At 35.2% G+C, this 22,408-nt stretch overlaps 1 protein-coding gene across 14 annotated transcripts in view; it reads right to left on the minus strand.

Annotated features, from left to right (window-relative positions):
• Nucleotides 1-4,337: 4,337 nt before the first annotated feature.
• Nucleotides 4,338-22,408, minus strand: part of LOC104645721 (uncharacterized) — a 31,314-nt gene continuing 13,243 nt past the window's right edge. For 10 of the 14 annotated variants that reach the window (XR_011215072.1, XR_011215074.1, XR_011215078.1 and 7 more), the window contains 11 exons: nt 22,177-22,301; nt 21,810-22,102; nt 21,645-21,718; nt 21,399-21,493; nt 20,220-20,267; nt 11,547-20,127; nt 8,045-11,326; nt 7,097-7,954; nt 6,994-7,007; nt 6,839-6,896; nt 4,338-6,685 (listed from right to left, as the gene is read on the minus strand). Coding sequence is in view for 1 of the 14 variants with exons in the window: in XM_069294539.1 (XP_069150640.1) it covers nt 7,259-7,353; nt 7,448-7,521; nt 7,825-7,954; nt 8,045-8,051 (306 nt within the window). In the remaining 13 variants the exon portion in view is untranslated. The remainder of the gene's footprint in view (nt 6,686-6,838; nt 6,897-6,993; nt 7,008-7,096; nt 7,955-8,044; nt 11,327-11,546; nt 20,128-20,219; nt 20,268-21,398; nt 21,494-21,644; nt 21,719-21,809; nt 22,103-22,176; nt 22,302-22,408) is intronic. The other 4 variants (XM_069294539.1, XR_011215073.1, XR_011215076.1 and 1 more) reach the window with 4 other exon arrangements.

Here is a 22,408-nt window from a genome sequence, read left to right on the forward strand (position 1 = left end):
AAATTTTATATTATAATGTAGATAAATACACATCAAATTACTAATGACATCATGACTTTTTTTATAAATATACATTTTAGTATATGACTTTATTTAAGTTTGAGAATATCTTTCTAGCAAATTTTTGAATAGCCAACATCAAGACCTTGACTTAATTGGTATTGTTTTATTTATACACTTTCTATTGAAAATTAATCAATTAAGGCCATCAATTGTTTGAAAAATACATTCAATTTCGCAAAAATCGCGGGTAAGGATACTAGTGAAAAGAAGAATAGAGACTAGAACATCCATAACTATGTTGCTTCATACCATTTCTACTCTTAAATTAACAGCTCATTAAAATTATCATCAAGACCGAATACCTACTATCAAATTTATATGTTGATCATCTAAGAATACCTCTAGAGATTATAAAATTATGCATAATAAAATCAAATTAACACCAAAATATTATACCACGGATAACCATTAGAAAGTAAAAAATAAATAAATAGAAATTTTGGAGTTGCATAATTCGAATTAAAGCACCACAAAAATGAGCAAGTTTTAACTATAATATTTAAAGTTTCAAACTTAACAATATTCAACATATTTACCCTCAATTATTTCTTGAAACCTCTAACATTCATCAATTTCGAAAACAATAATATTTATCAATAAAACTAGGAAAGGTAAGACCATCAGTGTTTCTTTTTCTAGAAAGAAGCGCAATCCTTTTAGGCTCCTAATGAAAAGCGTAATAACTTCTAGATTTTGCTATAGCTTTTAATAAAACAAATAGCATCTAAGCCCGCAAAACTTCCAAAAACACTTCAACTTAAAGATAACATATGAAGGGAAAAACAAATATAAAAGCACCATCATTTGAAATTTCATCTCCTCCAATTCTTGTATAATAAAAAGAAAATTGAGAGGAAGGGAGTAATGTAAAAATAGGGGGTAGTTAAGTGCGTTGCAGATAAATTTTTCATAGACCACGACACGGCATTTAAGCAAGAATATAAGTAAGAGAAAGATTAAAAATAAATTAAATGAAGGCATGGAATATGAAAGCTAGTTAGTGTAAATGCATTAACCTGTTGAAGAAACTCTAACAGATAGACTAACGCCAATATAAACAGAACATCAGAGCCTCTCATAACTTACATATGATAAATGAAGAAGAAATACAGAGTATAATGACCAGAGATTTTCACAAAGACATGGCATTGAAGTCAATAGCTTCCTATCCAACTCATAGCAAAATGTCTACAAAATCAGACAATGTAACCAGTGAAACAAATTTCAGTAATCCTAAAAAGTGCAAACGTTCTCAAGTTTAATCTAGAGCATGGTCGTCGAATATTAAGAGGAACCAAACGCAGTCCTCCACTTACATGTGCTCCAACTTCCTCCACTCATCAAAGAAAATCATCATTAATATATATTTCACTCTTTTAATTCTTCAAAGAACAGAAAAGATACTAACACAGTATCTCTAACCTGAAGGAGGTAAGTTGATACCTTTTGAAACAAAGAGTACATAAAAAAGTATCCTCGAAAGCTCTTGAGTCTCTACTCTCTAGAATAATACAAAGATCAACAGTGTCAAAGCTGCATTTCCAACCTCCATAGCTGAAGAATGAAGATCAACCTAAATCTTTTGGTAGGATTCTACTTTTCCTGAATAACAGAAAATTTTCATTTGAATTAAACGACTGAGATTGACCTGCAAATTTCAAACTCCTGAAAATATGAGCGACCCCTCTACCCTGACCCTACTTAAAAATCATAGTACAGCTGAATGTCACTATCTCAGAAAGATAGCAAGGCTCCCAAGATGATTGATGCAGCAAATGTCTAGATTTACAAAAATTGAAGTAGATTCGTAAAAAAAAAAAACTGCAAATTTCATCTTAATGGAAGCAGAAATAATTGGGTAAGCAAAAAACAGGAGACTAAGTCATAAATGCCAACAAAAATCACAGCTATGTTCCACAGAGTTCTTAGAAGGCCGAAAAGTCAAATCATATAAAACTTATCTTGGGCAGTTTAGGTTCAACAAGAACAGTGAATATATCTGAGATCTACTTTGCTGCTCAATGTCAGAAACACTGTCAGAACTCGTAGCTATGTTATTAAGTAATTTTTGTATTGATTCTTAAGAAACAAATCTTGAATTGAAACCTGCATTACGAAGGTCAAGGAAAACAAACACACCATAAAAGGAAAGCATCCAATTTAGTAAATGTTAACCAAAGATTAGTTTCCCGTTTTTCTTTGTCAGGATATACTGAAATACTGAAGGACCTGCAAGTTAAACAGTGGTTTTTAAAGAAACAAATTGTAGAAAAGATAACTTATCACGTCTCTTTATCCTGAAAGCTTGCATTCAATTTATTAAGGGAGCTCGATGAATCCCAACCATTAGACAACAGCGGCAAAGAGAAGAAAAAGCACGTGTGCAAAGGCAGGTCATCCTCACTGCAAGCAAATGAACAAAATCTAAGAAACCAAACAGGAAATATCCTTGAGTTAGCCGGTGTATCAACGGTGAACGGCGAACCCCTTTCAATATCAATAATTTTGAAGGAGACACTGGGATGTGCAAGGGAGATTCTTTGTTGAGACTCTTCCGGGAAATGAAAGACCCGATTTGGACTTCAACAATATATAATCAAACTAAAAGATCAATCAGATGAGTACGGCTTTAGAAGTAAACTAGACAGGAAATATCCTCAGAGGAAATCCTACTCCACGAACTTAACATGGAAATTTTCTCATGCAGAGCACCCAAGTTGACAAGAGGGACAGTAATTAGTCACCCGTGAGCACACTAACAAAAGAAAAGATGTCATTAATAATACGCAATGTTCTCCTAAACATACCATCAAATGCAGTTCCAACGCAGATATTTCCTTAAATGCAATTTTCATCTCACTTGAAAACACAATGGAATCTGCTTCAACTCCTCAACAATGAGGAACATTCAGAAGACAACAATGCATCAGCATACATAATTGCACCTACGAAAATATATAAATAAATGGAATGACAATATCAGGAATCAATCCATCAATTATGCTTCACCAAAATTAGTTAGCCTGACATATTGATCTTCATTCCTCTGTATCTGTTCCACTCTATCCATTTAGGAGTTATTGTTCCAACACAAATGAACACAAAGCGAACAGGAATAAAGAAAATTATCTTAAATCACTTTTGGTTTTAATTCCCTGTTCTTTTTGTTTATCATATGTAGGGGTGGGGATGGAGGCGAGAGCATCAAGGTAGCTCCAGATTCATATATTAAAAAGTAACTTATTCCTGCAAACCTTGTTTTTTCAAGACCTGATTCGCTGACAGGGTACTGTTTATGATCCATCTGCATCAGCAAGCTGTCGGTTGCAAAGACATTAACATGACATGGCACTTGAATAGGTTTATACAATCCTAATGGAATAGAAATAGGTTTATATAATCCTATTAGAATAGGAATATGTTTATACAATCCAATTAGAATAGGAATATGTTTATACAATCCTATTAGAATAGGAATATGTTTATACAATCCCATTAGAATAGGAATAGAAATACTAATTAATATCCTGCTTGGTAAAGGATTGTATTTTAGGGTCTATAAAAAGGGTCTGAATGTAATAATGTAGACATAATAACAATTCAATAATATTCTTTTCCTATATTTCTCACATGGTATGAGAGCCTCTATGATCTTCGTAGAAAATCAAAGAGCTTCCGCGGCCGGCGGGCGGCTATTATTCATATATGCCGCCCGTCCAGCCAATGATTATGTTAGAAAAAGTTGGGTCATTGTGAATCTTTCTGGTGACTATTTTCTCATAGCTAATTTGTGTAGCACCGCGCCATCACTCCGGTGACTACTAATTTTATGTAGCAAATGTGCCATCATTCTGGTGACTACTTTTTCATAATTAATTTGTGTAGCAACGTGTCATCATTCTGATAACTACTTTTTTATATTTAATTTGTGTAGCACCGTCCTATCATTCCGGTGAATAAGTTTTCATATTAAATTTTTGTCTAACCATGACATCCTTCTGGTGACTCTTTCTTTTGCATGTCTTATCTGTGTAGCACCGTGCATCTATCTGAATTACTTTTCATATTTACTTTGTGTTGTACCGTGAATCTTTTTCCGAACTACTTTCTCATATTTGAGTTGCATAGCACCGTGTGTCTTTTCGGTGACTCCTCAGATTTGATTTGCGTAGTCCCATTCGTCTTTCCAGTGACTCTTCAAATTTGATTTGCGTAGATATGAACCATCATTCCAGTCCTACCAACATAATTTCTCTTTTTCATTACTCACATAATTTCTCTTTTTCAGTAGTGTTGTGCCACATTCCGACCCTACCCATATTATTTCTCTTTTTCAATGGGATCGTTCCATCAATTCGAACTATCCTATATAATTTCTATTTTCTAGTTGGGTCATGACATCATTCCGACCCTACCCATATAATTTTGTTTCTTACATTGTGACCACTTTTAGACACCAAATCTCATACTCCGGCATATGAGCATGTTTCGGCCAATTTTTTTGGTTGACTTGTTTAATATCAACCCATTTATTGATTACAACATGATCCATATACTTTATACTAGGTTTTGAGCACTTTGTTGCACGGGGGAGTTTAGTAGTCTTATATGTCGATTATGTGAGGCATTCTATGGTTTGAAGCAGTCTTTGCAGGTGTGGTTCAACACTGAAATTTTATCTGTCTTTACTAACATTATGCATCAAATCCAGTATTTAATGAGAAGACAAGCACATCTCACATTGAGATTGACTGTCAATTTTGTGAAGTCGACTGATCAACTTGTGGATATCTCATCAGGCCTCTCATCGGTCCTCGTGTTAATTACATTTGTAACAAGCTAGGTACATGAATTGCTGAGGGGGAGTGTTAGAATAGGAATAGGTTTATACAATCATATTGGAATAGAAATAGATTTATACAATCGTATTAGAATAGGAATATGTTTATACAATCCTATTAGAAAAGGAATAGGAATACTAAATAGTATCCTACTAGGTAAAGGATTGTATTCTTGGGTCTATAAAAAGGTTCTCAAAGTAATAATGTAGACACAACAACAATTCAATAATATTTTTTCCCTATATAAGAGTTTTAAGTCTCCCCCTCACAAGCCAAGCAGCACAAGGAAAAGAAATTAGATGATCATAAACGTACTGAATCTTGCTCAAAATCAAGATAGGTTGTTGTCCACTTTTGTCCAGATAGGACCTAATAATTCACGAAGTTACACACACTACATTGAAATGACACATCAATGAGTTATTAGGCAATCATTACCTACTCAAGCAGTTCTGCAAAACGAATGAATTCACTCATCTGCAGCATTCTGTACAACATGACAATTAGTGTAATGTTCAAAGATAATAATCATTGACTATGTAAAAAGGGACTCACGTTCATTTTGTCATGGGCCTCAGTTACTACATAAGAATATACACTCCCAGACGATCACAATGTGATGGAAGAAAAGATAAAGCACCCTATGACACTCTCCATTTCTTCAGAAATATCACAAAATTGCAATAAAGAAGAGAAAGACATTATTTGGTTAAAGTATTCGTCATGCAGGGAATGTTGATGCGGTGATAATAATGTAAAAACTGCTATGTGATAAATAATAATGTAGGGATCCTAACGCGGGGAATAATAATCGAGTTACGCTATGCAGGGACTATCTACTATAAAGAGATTTTTGCCTGTAAATACTCATCCGTTACGGGAATTCGAACCTTAAGAGACAATGCGCCACAAATGACACTTGAAAGGCTTAAACCCTCAAAAATCCTTCTTGCTTTCAACAAGATGCAGCACATAACTGATATAAACTGTTATTGATACCTCAGAATGGAGCAAGAAACCTGAGAAGAAGTGCTCGTCAGGAGTTGTTTTCCACATGTAGACAGGCATATATCATTAAGAGGGAGGAATATGAATGTTGAAGAGAATAAGCAATAAAGTGTCGTAAAAGGTTTGAGAATGTAAGTGAGCAACTGATCCTGTATTAACAACTACAACACCTTTCACTTCTAGAACTGATTTGCAAATGGTTTACATGTACTTAACTTCTTGAGTGTATAATATGACAAAGACAAGTATTAGAGAATGTTACCGCAAGAAGTGTGACAGATGTTGTCAGCTTGTGAATCAGAATCAAGTCCTGCTTTAACCAAACCAAAACATATTAACTTCATGCTCAGAGTTAGACTTCACAATAGCAAACTCAGGATATGGGGCAGAGGAGACAGTCTCAACTAAAAGATGGCAGGCCAGAACCATATTTTTCAGCAATCTGTTTAAAGAAATCCATAAGATGATCGTATCAGGCTTCTGTGCAAAGAACAGCTCCACATAAATGCTTTCCTTCTCACATGCATCACATTTGAATCTTATGAAGTTCAAGAGACTCCCCAAAATGAGGTATCCTCTGTTGATCTGCCAGCTACAATTGTTTAAGACTCCTCTAATCCAGAACCTAACAGGAGTCTGATTTATAACTGGATCTAGCTGAAGCACTGAATTTGTTATCCAGTAAATCATCCTCTGTAGGTAAAGCATTAGATGTAAGGGGGTGCGCAGAGTTTGTGGATTTTCGTTCTCCAAACAATGTGGATTCTAACACACTGCAGAAGTTATCAAAAACCAGAGTAAAAACTTGTTAGAGCCACTTCTAAGTAATCCAGATATAGATACTACTCCTGATTTATCAACTCAATGTCAACGAGACAGCATACCATAAGATTTCTAAAATTGCAGGTAGCTTTGCACAGAATTACCTGTTATACCAAGATTTTGTCTACAATCATCAATTCCAAGGTACAAACACTTGTCAACCTGTTAACAGTGCCAAGAAAAGAGACCAAGTTAGTAGACTTATGGGTTTATATCTATCTTAATGGATACTACCAACTAAAACTCAAAAGAACTTTACCTTCAAATGCCGTCCTGCAAACAGTGCCAAGAACAAAGACCAAGTTAGTAGGTTTATACCTATCCTAATGGATACTACCAACTAAAACACAAAAAAACTTTACCTTCAAAACCTTACGTCCATTCAGCCTCCCATGAGTTTAAGAAACAACTACCAAATTTAGAATCTTTGACTTGAAAATACGTTCTTCTTGATCCAAGACGCATGCTACCACCCATATGCGCTTTTGAACCCTGTGAACATGGTCTACAGATAATAGTAAATGTTAACCAAATCTGAACTTCTTATCCACCAGTTGGAGAACTTTGGCACCGTCTAGGCAGGTTTTATCAATGGTAGACTCTCTGTTCCAGTACCACTCTGCATCTCATATTGGAAAAGGTAAAAATCCATCATTTTAGCAGAATAGAGAAGAAGTTACAAAAACATCTGAGATATAGTTTAACTATTCAACTGTAATCTATGGATGGAGGTCCCTCCATTTTGTCCAAAAATCCAAGAAACCTTGACTTTTTGTTGGTGCAAATTCTGAAAAGTTGAATAAAAAATGTCAAGCATGACAGTTCTATTACAAGATCACAACATAAGCAAGATGGAATATGAAAGAGACCCTGGAATAGGAGACTTAGAAAGACACATCATAATCTCTAATGCTTTCATGACTAATAAGAATGCAGTCAAGGTAATCTTGAAAAGTGGGTAAAACAAATGAATCTAATTAACTGAAAGAGAGAACACATCAGGTCGTGTGAGTTACTAACATATTTGTTTGAGATAATATCAGAAAGAAACCCAACCCTCCCAAGAAATTTGATAACATTAGTACATTACCTTACAGGAGAGAATACACTGTCACCACAACTTGGGGTGGAAGATTGATCACATTGATGGGATGACTGCTGTGGAAGCTCAGAGCAGATAGCTTCTGCAGAATGATGCAATCTCCTTACAGTTCTAGTTTCTGAACGATGGACAAGAACATTAATTAAATGTACACATTTCCTGTCATCTTTGATTATTTAACACAAACAAGAACTAACAGACAAATTACCTGGCATGAGTGGTACATCATAAACTTCTTCTTGCCTTAATATTTTTATTTCCTGCTGCTTTTCTTGTAGACTCACTTGTGGCAAAATGGCAGGGCAGCTGAATGACTTCTTATACACTTCTTACTTCTAAGCTCATCTGTCTTACCTCGATTTCTAGCATCAATCCATTTATACGAGTCCGCATCCACACTAGAGGAGATCATAGCTCTTGGTATCAAATAATTCTTAAGATTTTTTTGATGATCCATCTCCTGAGATTTTTTTTATCATGAGAATGTACATGTAACAGATCATCTCAATCATAACACAACTCAGAAGCACCTGAACGATAAACATCTCATGGATCCAGTCCTTCTATACTGCGCATATCCTCTTTAGAACAAGCATAAAAATTTCACCATTATAGTTACCAGTTTCCAAAAAAAAATAAAAATTTACCACTATCAAAAGACGGTCCATCATGTACCAGCCTTTTGTGCAAAGAACAGCTCTGCACAAATTGTTTCCTTCTCTTATGCATCACATTTGAACTGTCATCAAGTTCAAGACACTTCCTAAAGGGGACAGTACTTTGTTGATCCGGCAGCTACAATTGTCTCAGACTCATCCTTCAACCTAACAGGAAGTCTGATTTATAGCTGAAGCATTGAATTTATTAACCAGAAAGCTGCTATCCAATAAATTATCCTCTGTAGGTAAAACATTAGATTGAAGGGGTTGCCGCAGACTTCTGAATTTCCAGTTTACACCAACTGTGCGATAAGCAAGAGACCGACTTGAACTTTCTATCTGACTGAGGAATCCGGACTCAGGGATCACACTTTTCAGGAGCACTTCCTCACAAAATATTCTGCAAAGATCCAATCTCTCTCCTGACAGTGCACAGTCCAATCAGTTTCTTTGGCTGCATGGAAGGAGATCCAGTGTAGCTCAGGTATATCTCTTAATTCACAGGTATATCTGCAAAGAGGAGCAGGGAATGGAATAGCAACAGATGAGGAGGATACTTCAATAACTATATTCTTATCTAGGTTTTCCAAAAGTAGCTTGAGAGAAAAGAAAGTGATAAATGTTGATACTGCAATTGCTCTCACCGGCAGAATTACTTTAAGTCTAGAGAATCGCGACTGTATACTCAATAAAGAGGAGAACCACACCTTACCCACCTGACCTTTTTTTTTTTCACATAGCGATAAGTCAAACCACTCCTCTCTTAACCTACATATGGTACACAAAGTAGAAATTCCGAATAAGTGGTGACCAGCACTTTTAACAAATAACATGGCATTGAAGTCAATAGCTTCCTATCCGGTACCTAGCAAAATGTCTACAGAATCAGACAATGTAATCAGTTGAAACAAAATTCAGTAACCCTAAAAAGTGCAGAATTCTCAAATTTGATCTAGTGCATGGTCTGCAGTCGAATAATGCCAAAGATCAACAGTGTAAGCATATTTGATAGGTCAAAGCTGCGTTTGCAACCTCCAGAGCCGATGAATGAAGATCAACCTAAATTTTTAGGTAGGGCTTTATTTTTTCTGAAAAACATAAATTTTTCTTGTGAACAAATTTCAACTCAACTTCAGCTAGAACAAATAACCAAAACATCTAGTGATCAACATACCAGTTTTCCCAGTTACAAGTAAAGCCATAAAATAAAAAATATAAGAACATTTGTAAAAAGACACTAATGAACACAAACCGCCTATCAGTTGAGTAATGCATGCAATCCTATGACTACAACGACCATTCCGAACATCATAGAAAATCAGCATCAGCACAATAGAAAAGATGCTGTCAGCATCAAGAACATCAATACACTATCTTTAAAAGTTGTGTTGAGTATAGACTTCACAACATTCAATTCCTAGGTGGTACATGCGGCTGTTGGAAACCAACTCGTCAACAACTCTTCTGATAAACAGCCTCAGGCATTTTCTTGAATTTCTTGATATTTGCAATGTCAATATATTCTTGAAAATGACAATTTCATTATTTCCTGAAAATATGCATTAAGAATAACTTCAAAAAGATCCATGAGTTCTTGATTTTTTCTTAAAAAGAATGCAGGCAAGAATTCAAAGAAAATCTGACATTGTCACAAAACAGATACATGGAGAAAATTAACTTAGGGCTCAGAGTTTTGATTCGTACTCTAAGGCGGCGGCATACTCTGGCGCCGGAGTACGCCGCCGGTAGTCGGATGAAGTTTCGGCTTTCAGTTGAGCATGAATGCCCAGGTACCGTATTTTATAGCTTTCTAACACGCGTTTTTTAAGAAATAAGCGCGTAAAAAGAAAGTAATTTTTTTCTTTTTTTGGTTTCCAAAAACCTAGTTAATACATAATTTATACTTTAAACTTTCGTAAATTTTTATTCTAAACATATTTATTTTAATAAAAAAAAAGTCTATTCCATTGATAATATAAAACTTATTTAACTTGAACAATTTTTATAGATTGATTTAAAATATAAAATTTATGATTCAAAATTTAATCTATAAATATAGAATTATTAATTTATATTATTTAATAAAATTTTTAAATATAAAATTTAGCCAAAAGTATATATATTTCCTTCCCCCTAGCCTAAAAACTTTATTTTGCGAATTTGTATATATTTTTAATCATCATAAAATATAATATGTGCACCTAAATAGTTTGTAAAGAAAAGACGGTAGAAGAACATACAGACCACAACAGAGAGCAAAAGGCAGGCAGGCAGTCAGATCAACAAGAAGAGATCAAGGAAAAACAAAAGCCTACATTGGCCTCAGGTTCAGAAGGATGGGAAGTTGTACTAAATGGGCTTTAACATCTTTTAACGCTTTTCCAGAACAACAAGAACCGAAAGAGGTGTTATGAAAATGGAACGAATGCATTGCCTGTTAAGGCTTCTTCAAGCAATGATTGGGATTTGGAAAAAGTCAGTACAACCCATACCTAATTCTGCTGCTAACAACACTAACTACAACACTTCCACATATTGCTATCTTTTAATGCCTTCCAAGAAAGTGTTATCAAGATATGGTGAAACTGTTGAGTAATGTATGCTATCCTATAGGACTCATTCAAACATCACAGTTGTCAGGCAAAGGAAATTATGAACAGAAGTATCCAGTAAAACAGAAAAGATGATGGCAGATCAACATTTTGCCAAAAACAGACCACCATTTCCTTTTCCCATAACCACCAGTCCATCTCGTGAAACTGCAGATCCTTCAAAAAAAAAGAGTACAACTTCAGATGATCCTTGAGAAGAAAGTGCAAAGTCAGATGATTCTGCAAAAGAAAGTACAAATTTAGATGATCATTCAAGAGAAAGTTAGATCATCCTTCAAAAGAAAGTACAACTACAGATGATCTTTCAAAAGAAGGGTAAGACTTCAAATGATCCTTCAAAAGAAAGTACAACTTCAGACGATGAACTAAATAATAAATTGAGCAGAACTTTCCACACATCAAATGTATATAGATCAATGTCAAAGAAACTAATACTTACCATTGTCATCAAATGCCTATACCAGGAGATCCCAGAGGCTTGCTCGGAAAGGCTGCTATACCTTTTCACATAACTCTACTCTAGTCGACGCTAGACTCACATTCTTAAATCCAAATGTTTAGTCTACTTATATGCGCTTTTGAACCCTGTGGACATGGTCTACAGATTAATATAGCCGCTACTAAAATGAAACCTAACACACATGAAGAGCATGAGGAAAATTCATGATAAAAGGGAAGTATCATAACTTAATTTCCGGCATAAAAATTACACAAGGATTGTGAGTGTTGGTATCAAACTCTGTACAGTTCGCATCTTGCAATCCAAGAATGGATCTAGCAAACTCAATCACAGCAATTGCATGCCTAGACATATGCCCGGGTAAGGAATCCTGTTTTCGGGGCATATTTGGCAACAAGTATTTACCCTACACACGTCTATCACCAAAATCCGTCTGGAAATAAAACAGCAGCCTCCCCCTATTAACAGATGACTCGGTCAAACATCACAAGAGTACATAAGATTAAGTAGGGGTACTAAAGAGTAAGCTTCGCTATCATATAAAGTCGAATTTCCTTTATACAAAGGTCAATGAAAACAAAAACACTGTGCAAAACAAAGATAACGCATTAGTAAATTGTCCACCAAATATAAGTCTTCTGTTTTCTTTTGACATGAAAACATACTAAATAAGTGGACGTAGAAATACTGAACGACCTGCAAATTCAAACAGGTTGTTAACATTAGGACCTGAAATGTATCCTGAGAGCTTGAATGAACCATCACTTGGATTCAATTTGTTAAGGGAACTCAGAGGAATGCCAAAACCCGTTGGACAATAGAGGCATCAGAGAAGGAGAAGCACGTGTGCAAAGCATGTCATCCTCGCTGCACACAAACTTACAAAATCGAAGGAACTGGAAAGAAATATCCAAGTTAGCTGGTATAACAGAGACTAACTTTTCAATATCAACAATTTAGATGGAGATACTGGGAAGCACAAGGGAAATTCTTAGCAAAGACTATTTCAGAGAATGCAAGACCATCACTGGCTTGCAGATTATATATGGAAACAAAAAGATCAATCAGGACAATGTAGAGATTTAGGAGTAAAGTAAGTAAATCAATATGTTTGGATTGTGAGAAAACTAGAAGTACTTGGAGTGCATTTGCTTCCTTCAAACTGATAGGTAGTAAAATACATCACGAACAATGACTACAAAGAGGAAAATCCCGAGAAATTACCTTATTAGCAAGCAGTAAACGACACTTGTATCAGGTAGGCTTATACAAAATTACCTACTCTACCAACATTTTGTCTACAATCATCAATTCCAAGGAATTAATGCTTGCCCTCCATTAAACATTGGCAAGAACAAAGACCAAGTAACTAGTTTTACACCTATCATAATGGATCCTACAACCTAAAACTCAAAAGAACTTCACCTGAAAAACTTACAATATCCATTTAGCTTCCAACAAAGAAACGGCAGCAATAGAGCTCAGAGCCTCTTATTTAGAGCCCAAACTTGTTGGAAAAACATGCAATTAATCTTAATGGCTGTATTTTGATGTAGCTGGTGTAAAGCAAGCATACAAAACTACAGTTAAAATGGCCAGACAGCATACCAGTTTTCCTAATTACAAGTAAAACCACAAATTATATTGAAAGGCACTAATGAACAAAAACCGCCACATAGCCTATCAGTTGAGTAATGCATGCAGTCCTATAGACTACAATAACCATTCCAAATTATGAACATCATAATTGTTGGGCAAAAGAAATTATGTACTACTTCAAATGATGAACTAATATAATATATTGAGTAGAACTTTCTGCAGATCAAATGCATTAGATCAATGTCAAAGAAACTAATACTTACCATTGTCATCAACCTTATAACATAGCAGGTCCTAATGCCTATATCGGGATATCCCAGAGGATCGCTCGGAAAGGCTGCTATACCATACCCTTTCACTTATAACATAGTAGTCCGTCTGGCTGCTCTAGCTGAAATCATTTATTAGTCCAGCAAGAAACTAAAAAAGAGAGATGTTCCTAAGGCGGAATATAAGCAAACTGTGCACGCCTTAGAGGAGAGATGTTGCAATTTAACATATACCTGGTGGAAACTGGGTCAGGTTCAAACTTGGAGTACACTACTTATAAAAATAACAAACATAAAAAAGAACAGTCTTACAAGGAAGTAAATATCATGGAAAAAAAGACACAGTGTTGTGATATAAGAATATTCATTTGGAGAAAAAAAATATACTTATGATACTAGAATGGAGCATCATACTAGGAGCAGGAGGAGAAAGGTATATCAATTTTTATATATAGCATATTCCCTTGTAATCAGAAGTAGCAAACAAAGGAACATAAGAATTCATTGAAAAGTCTCACTGATGTCTTTTGTGAAACTATTCTAAGCGATTATACTTGCATAAAAGCACAACTTGCCATAACTATTGATCCTCAAAACATTAACAAAATCAGAAAACATATAATTTCCCACAATATATATATATATATATATATATATATATATATATATATACACACACACAAGTACATAACAAACAAAAACTGAGGTAAACATACAATATGTGCACCTAAATAATTTGTATAGAAAAGACGGTAGAAGAGCACTAATTACTACTTACAAAGGCAAGAACATACAGACCACAACAGAGAGCAAAAGGCAACAAGAAGAGATCAAGGAGAAACAAAAGCCTACACTGGCCTCAGGTTCATTGCCTGTTAAGGCTTCTTCAAGCAATGATTTGGAAAAAGTCAGTACAACCCATACCTAATTCTGCTGCTAACAACACTAACTACAACACTTCCACATTGTCATCGTCATTGCTATCTTTTAATGCCTTCCAAGAAAGTCAAGAACCAGAACAGTATCAAGATATGGTGAAACTGTTGAGTAATGTATGCAATCCTATAGGACTACAACAATGAACAATCATTCAAACATCACAGTTGTCAGGCAAAAGGAAATTATGAACAGCAGTATCAGTTAAATAGAAAAGATGATGGCAGATCAACATTTTGCCAAAAACAGACCACCATTTCCTTATCCCATAACATCTCGTGAAACTGCAGATCCTTCAAAAGAAAGTACAACTTCAGATGATCCTTCAGAAGAAAGTGCAAAGTCAGATGATTCTGCAAAAGAAAGTACAAATTTAGATGATCATTCAAGAGAAAGTTAGATCATCCTTCAAAAGAAAGTACAACTTCAGATGATCTTTCAAAAGAAGGGTAAGACTTCAAATGATCCTTCAAAAGAAAGTACAACTTCCTCACTGCACACAAACTTACAAAATCGAAGGAACCAGAAGGAAATATTCTGTGGTATAACAGAGAATGACCAGTAAACATTGGCACCGACAAAGATCAAGTAAGTAGTTCTACTCCTAAGTCCTATCCTAATGAATCCTACACCCTAAAACTCAAAAGAACTTTACCTAAAAAACTTAATGGCTGGTGTAAAGCAAGCATACGAAACTACAGTTAATTGGCCAGACAACATACCAGTTTTCCAAATTACAAGTAAAACCACAAAATTATATTGAAATACACCAATGAACACAAACCGCCAAACAGCATATCAAGTGAGTAATGCATGCAATCCTATAGACTACAACAATCAATCCAGTTTATGAACATCATAATTGTTGGGCAAAAGAAATTATGTACAGCAGCATGAATACAATAGGAAAGATGACGTCAGCATCAAGAATATCTTTCCATTCAATTCCTCAACAACCCTTGTGAAAATTTACTCTCAAAACAAAACAGCCTCAGGCATTTTCTTAAAAAAAGTAAAAACAAATTCTTGAACATCTTCAACATACACTACAAAAATAACAACAGAAATTTTTGGAAAAAGAAAAGATTTCTTGAACTTCAAAAAACAACAAGTTCTTGATTTTTTTCTTAAAAAGCAAATCTGACATTGTAACATAACAGTTAATGGATGGAAGAAGCTATAGATGCAAGAAAATCATTTTAGGGTTTATGGTTTTGATTCGTCACCGGTAGTGTACCGGTGGCATACTCTGCGCCGGCGTATGTAGCGTCGTTCTTCAGTTCTAAATTGCGTCTGTAGCGTCTACTTAAAGCTTTCTAAGACACGCTTTGAGAAAATAAAAGGATGCGGAAAAAAAACATGAAAACTACTCTAATTAATAATTTATTTATTATTGAGAAAATGGTAAAATATGTTCCTAAACTATTCAAAAAGATTTATATATTGACCAACAAAGAATATCTTTATATAAGATTCTTTGCGATAAAATCAAATCAACACCAAACGTTCATGCAATAAATGAAAGTATTAGAAAGTAAAACTAAATAATAGAAATTATGGGGCTGTATAACATAACAATTGTTCATCATTGAACGAATTAAGGCACCACAAAAATGAGCAAGTTTTTTTTTAAAAAAATACACTCAAGATGCGACAAATATCGACATGAAATTCAAATGTCTCAAACTTAAAGATGTTAATTATGAGGAAGTTTATGCTAAGATTTATACTATTTATGAAGAAGTTTATGCTAAGATTTATATTTTCTAATGAGTTCAACCAAACAATCTCTTAGAGAAACAATCTTTTAAAATAAATGCATAATAATAAAAAATTTGAGAAACCAAGAACAGACATAATGGACTATACAAAGGCCAGAATAGACCTGATCAATTATACCAAGAACTTTTGCACCCTCTAGGCCAGGTTTTATCAATGGTATCCTGATTCTTAAGACTCTCCGTTCAAGTACCGTTCTGCATCTCATATTGGAAAAGGTAACAATCCATCATTTTAGCAGAACAGAGAAGATGCAAAAACATCTGAGATATAGTTAAAAGTACTCAAACTGTAATCTCTGGATGGAAGTCCATCCATTTTGTCCCAGAATCTAAGAAACCATGACTTTTTGTAGGTGCAAATTCTGAAAATTTGAATAAAAAATGTCATGCATGAGAGTTCTATTACGAGATCTGAACATAAGCAAAATGGAATATGAAAGAGACTGTGGCCTAGGAGACTTACACATCGTAATATCTAATCCTTCCATGATTAATAAGAATGCAGTCCAAAGAGAATCTTGAAAAGTGGGTGAAAGAAATGAAGCTAATTAACTGAAAGAGAACACATCAGGTCATGTGAATTACTAACATATTTGTTTGAGATAATGTCAGAAAGAAACCTAACCCTCCCGAGAAATTTGTTAACATTACTATACATCAGATAATACACTGTCACCACAACTTGGGGTGGAAGATTGATCACATTGATGGGATGACTGCTCTAGTATCTCCGAGCAGATAGCTTCTGCAGAATGATGCAATCTCCTTCGAGTTCTAGTTTCTGCACTGTCATGGCTGCAGGCATCAATTAGCCTTATGAGACAGAAAATGCACCATCAAATGGAACTTCCTCCTAAATCTCATATACCCACCCTAGGTGCCATGCCAAGCAACAGTTACTCAGTTCAAGAGAGAACATGTTAAATTGCTTTTTTTGAGTTATACAAGAAAGAGTAATAAGAACAAGAAAAGTAGAAGGCGTGCTGTTTCACCAAAAGGGTGATTTGGTGACAAAAAAATATTGAACTTTGCGGCACCAAAACACAATTAGCTTAAAAGTTTTGAAACCCAGCATGGCTGCAAGCATCAGTTTACGTATGAGACACGGAAGAAATACCAAAAAATGGAACTTTTTCCATAATCTCAAAGACCCACGAGGGATGCCATGCGCAAGTAGCAGTTTTTTAGTCCAAGAGAGAACATGTTGATAGCCATTATGAGTTATACCAGAGAGAGTATTAAAAATAAGAGAAGTGGAAGGTCATATGTATTTCACCAAAAGCATCGAAACCCATCGTGGCTGCATGCATCAGTTAGCCTTATGAGATGGAGAAAAAACGCCATGAAATGGAAATATAATTCCAAAATCTCACAGACCCACCTGAGGTGCAATGCTAAGCAACAATTTAATCAGTTCGAGAGAAAACAAGTCTCTTATTGAACTTCCACAGAAGACAAAACCTCCACATCTTTATGATGGATCATCTTTGAAAGTGATGAAGATATAAAGTTTAAGAAAGTATCATCAGAAATAAACAAAATAGCCTTGAAAATGAATAATTGTGCAATAAAGATATCCATTAATTGACCGACTTGAACTTTCTATCTGACTGAGGAATCTGACACAGGGATCACGCTTTTCAGAAGCACTTTCCCACAGAATATTCTGCAAAGATCCAATCTCTCTCCTGACAGTGCACTCCCCAGTGTAGCTTTCCAACTCTGGGCTCTGTGCCTATTTTTTTTTATCTCACAATTCACAGGTATATCTGAATGGAATAGCAACAGATGAGGAGGATACTTCAAAAACTATATTCTTATCTAGGTTTTCCAAAAGTAGCATGAAAGAAAAGAAAGTGATAAATGTTGATACTGCAACTGCTCTCACCTGCAGAGTTACTTTAAGTCAAGAGAATTGCGACAATATACTCAATAAGGAGAAGAACCACACCTTCCCCACCTAACCTTTTGTTTCTTTCTCATGGCGTTAAGTCAAACCACTTCTCTCTTAACCTACGTATGGTACACAGTAAAAATTCCGAGCAAGTGATGACCAGTGCTTTTAACAAATAACATGGCATTGAAGTCAGTAGATTCCTATCCAGTTCATAGCAAAATGTCGACAGAATCCGACAACGTAATCAGTTAAAACAAAATTCTGTAACACTAAAAAGTGCAACAGTTCTCAAGTTTGATCTACAGCATGGTCTGCAGTCGAAAAACTAAGAGGAACCAAACACAGTCCTCTGCTTACATTGCTCCCACTTCCTTCACTAATCAAAGAAAAATAAGAATTTTGTCAATTCCTTAGAGCCTAACCTGAAGGAGGTAAGTTGATACCTTTTGAAACAAAGGGTACATAAAAAGGTATCCTCAAAAGCTCTTGAGTCTCTAGAATAATGCAAAAGATCAACAGTGTTAGCATATTTGTTAGGTCAAAGCTGCGTTTCCAACCTCCATAGCCGAAGAATGAAGATCAACCTAAAATTTTTTGCTAGGGCTCTATTTTCTGAAAAAAAAAAGAAATTTTTCTTGTGAATCAGATGGCCCAGATGGACCTACAAGTTTCAAACTCCTGATGAGCCACCCCTCTACCCTGATCCCACTCAAAATCATATACAGCTGGACGTCACAATATCCTAAAGATAGCAAGGCTCCAAGAAGATTGATGTAACAAACATCAAGATTTACGAAAGTTGATGTAAATTTGTAAAAAAAAAAGACTGAAATTCATTTCAAGGGAAGCAGAAATGATTGGGTAAGCATAAAGCAGGAAACCACAGATATCTTTAAAGGCTCCAAAGTCAAATCATATAAAGTTTATCTAGGCAGTTTAGGTTCAACAAAGACAGTAAATATATCTGAGATTTACTTCGCTGCTCAATGTCAGAAGCACTGTCAAAACTCGTAGCTATGTTATTAAGTAATTTTTGTATTGGTCCTTTGAAAAGAAATATCAAAATAAAATCTGCATTACGAAGGTCAAGGAAAACAGAACACCGTAAAAACCAAACATCGAATTTAGTAATTGTTAACCAAAGATTAGTTTTCCGTTTTTCTTTTTCTTTAACTGAACATGCACCAAAAAATTTCTGCTCATATTCAAGTCAGGAACAAATGGCAGGAATGGTTTACCTTATTTTGACACCCCATCGCGTGTAGTTGTGCACTCCCCTGTGCAAAACAAAGATACGACATAGTAAATGTCAACCAAATATAAGTCTTCCGATTTCTTTTGCCAGAACAACATACTGAAATAAGTGGACGCGGAAATACTGAAGGACCTGCAAAGCTTAACAGGTCGTTACAGAAACAAAGTGTAGAAAAGATAACTTATCACATCCCTTATCCATTAATTTGGGCCTCTAGTTAGGACCTGAGAAGGTATCCTGAGAGTTTGAATGAACAATCACTTCAATTCAATTTGTTAAGGGAACTCAGAGGAATGCCAAACCCCACTGGACAATAGCAGCATCAGAGAAGGAGAAGCACATGTGCAAAGTATATCATCCTCACTGCATTCAAACTTACAAAATCGAAGGAACCAGAAGGAAATATCCTTAAATTAGCTGGTATAACAGAGACTGACCTTTCAATATTAACAATTTTGAAGGAGACACGGGAAGCACAAGGGAAATTCTTAGCAAAGACTATTTCAGAGAATGCAAGACCTTCATTCGTTTTCCAAATTATATATGGAAACCAAAAGATCAATCAGGACAGAGTAGAAGTAGATCAATATTTATTTGTTTGAATTGTGAGAAAACTAGAAGTACTTGGAGTGCATTTGCTTCCTTTAAACTGGTTGGTTGTAAAATACATCATGAACAATGATTACAAAGAGAAAAATCCCAAGAAATTACCTTATTAGCAAACAATAGTCAACACTTGTATCATGTAGGCTTATACATAATTACCTATTCTACCAACATCTTGTCTACAATCATCAATTCCAAGGAATAAACGCTTGTCGTCCTGTAAATATTGGCAAGAACAAAGACGGCCAAGTAAGTAGTTTCACACCTATCCTAATGGATCCTACAAACTAAAACTCAAAAGATCTTTACCTGAAATCTTACAATATCCATTTGGATTCCCATGAGTTTTAGTAACAACTGTCAACAAAGAAACGTCAGAAATAGAGCTTAGAGCCTCTCATTTAAAGCCAAAACTTGCTGGGAAAGCATGCAATTAATCTTAATGGTTGTATTTTGATGTAGCTGGTGTAAAGCAAGCATACGAAGCTAGTTAAAATGGCCAGACAGCATACACTACTCTCAAGAATAATGCAAAGATCAAAGTGTCAAAGCTGCATTTCCAATCTCCATCGCTGAGGAATGAAGATCAACCTAAATATTTTGGTAGGTTTCTACTAATTCTGAAAAACAAAATTTTTTTTATTGAATTAGATGACCGAGATTGACCTGCAAGTTTCAAACTCCTGAGAAAATGAGCCACCACTCTACCCTGACCCTACTAAAAATCAACATACAGCTGAATGTCACTATCTCGGAAAGATAGCAAGGCTCCCAAGATGATTGATGCAGCAAATATCTAGATTTACAAAAATTGATGTAGATTCGTAAAAAAAAAAAAAACTGCAAAAATTCATTTAAAGGGGAGCAGAAATGACAGGGTAATCATAAAACAGGAGTCTAAGTCATAAATGCCAACAACTATCACACCTATGTTCCACATAATTCTTTGAAGACCCCAAAGTCAAATCATATAAACTTATCTTGGGAAGTTTAGGTTCAACAAAAAACAGTGAATATATATGAGATCTACTTCGCTGTTCAATGTCAGAAAATTGTTCAAACTCGTGATCCAACTTCAGATTATCCTTTCAAAAGAAGGGACAAGTTCAGATGATCTGTCAAAAGATGGTACAACTTCAGATGATCCTTCAGAGAAAGTACACAACTTCAGGTGAGGACGTAAAATAATAAATTGAGCACGACTTTGTGCACATCAAAATGCATTAAATCAATGTCAAAGAAACTAAAACTTACTGTCGTTCTCATCCATGCGTACATAGCACAGATAGAAATTGAAAGAGACTACGTGGCCTAGGAGACTTGGAAAAAGACAATGTAATATCTAATGTTTTCATGATCAGTAATAACGCAGTCTAAGATAATCTTGAAAAGTGGGTGAAACAAATGAAGCCAATTAACTGAAACATGCACTGAAAAATTTCAGCTCTTATTCAAGTCAGGCATGAACAAATGGCAGGAACAGTTTACCTTATTTTGACTCCCCATCGTGTGTACTTGTGCACTCCCCTTTACCTTGTAATTCGTTATTTCAGATGTTAACAAGTTTTATTTTCGCACTTGGCCTGAAGAGAGAACCATCAGATCGTAAAAGTAACTAATTTATTTGATTGAGATAATATCAGAAAGAGACCTAAACCTCCCAAGAAATTTGATAACATTACAGTAAATCAGAAAATACGCCGTCACCACAACTTGGGGTGGAAGATTGCTCACATGATGGGACTGCCATGGAAGCTCCGACCAGATAGTTTCTACAGAATGATGCAGTCCCCTTACAGCTCTAGTTTCTACACGATGGAATGGAACATTAATTAGTTGCACACATTTCCTGTCATCGTTGATTATTAGGACAAACAAGCACACTACAAGACAACTTACCTGGCAAGAGTGGCACATCATTAACAGTCTTAATATTATTAATTCCTGCTTCCTTCTTGCAGACTCAATTGTGGTAAAGAACTTCTTCTTGTGCTAGAAAAATGGAAGAGTTGTATGACTTCTTATACTCTTCTTTTTCCTTATAAGCTCATCTACTTTACCTCGAGATCCAGTATCAATCCATTTATCCAAGTCCCCATCCACCCTAGAGGAGAGCATAGCTCATTGTATCAATAATTCTTAAGATTTTCTTGTCTACAATCAAAAATTCCAAGGCACAAACACATGTCATCCTGTAAATAATGGCATAGACAAAGACCATATTAGTATTTTTATACCTATATAATGGATACTAAAAGAACTTTACCTTCAAACCTTTCGATCCCATGAGTTTTAGTAACGATTTTCGACAAAGTCTCAGAGCCTCTCCTTTCAAGCCAAAGCTTGCCGGGAAAGCATGCATAACATCTGAATGGCAGCATTTTGATGTCACTGGTTTAAATGAAGTAGACGAAACAATAGTTAATTGAAATGTCTGGTGAAAAAGAAAGTACAATAAAAGATGAAAGAAACAGGCACATATGTTGTCTCCATAAGTT

Source organism: Solanum lycopersicum, chromosome 2 (assembly GCF_036512215.1).
Source record: "Solanum lycopersicum chromosome 2, SLM_r2.1".
NCBI lineage: Eukaryota > Viridiplantae > Streptophyta > Magnoliopsida > Solanales > Solanaceae > Solanum > Solanum lycopersicum.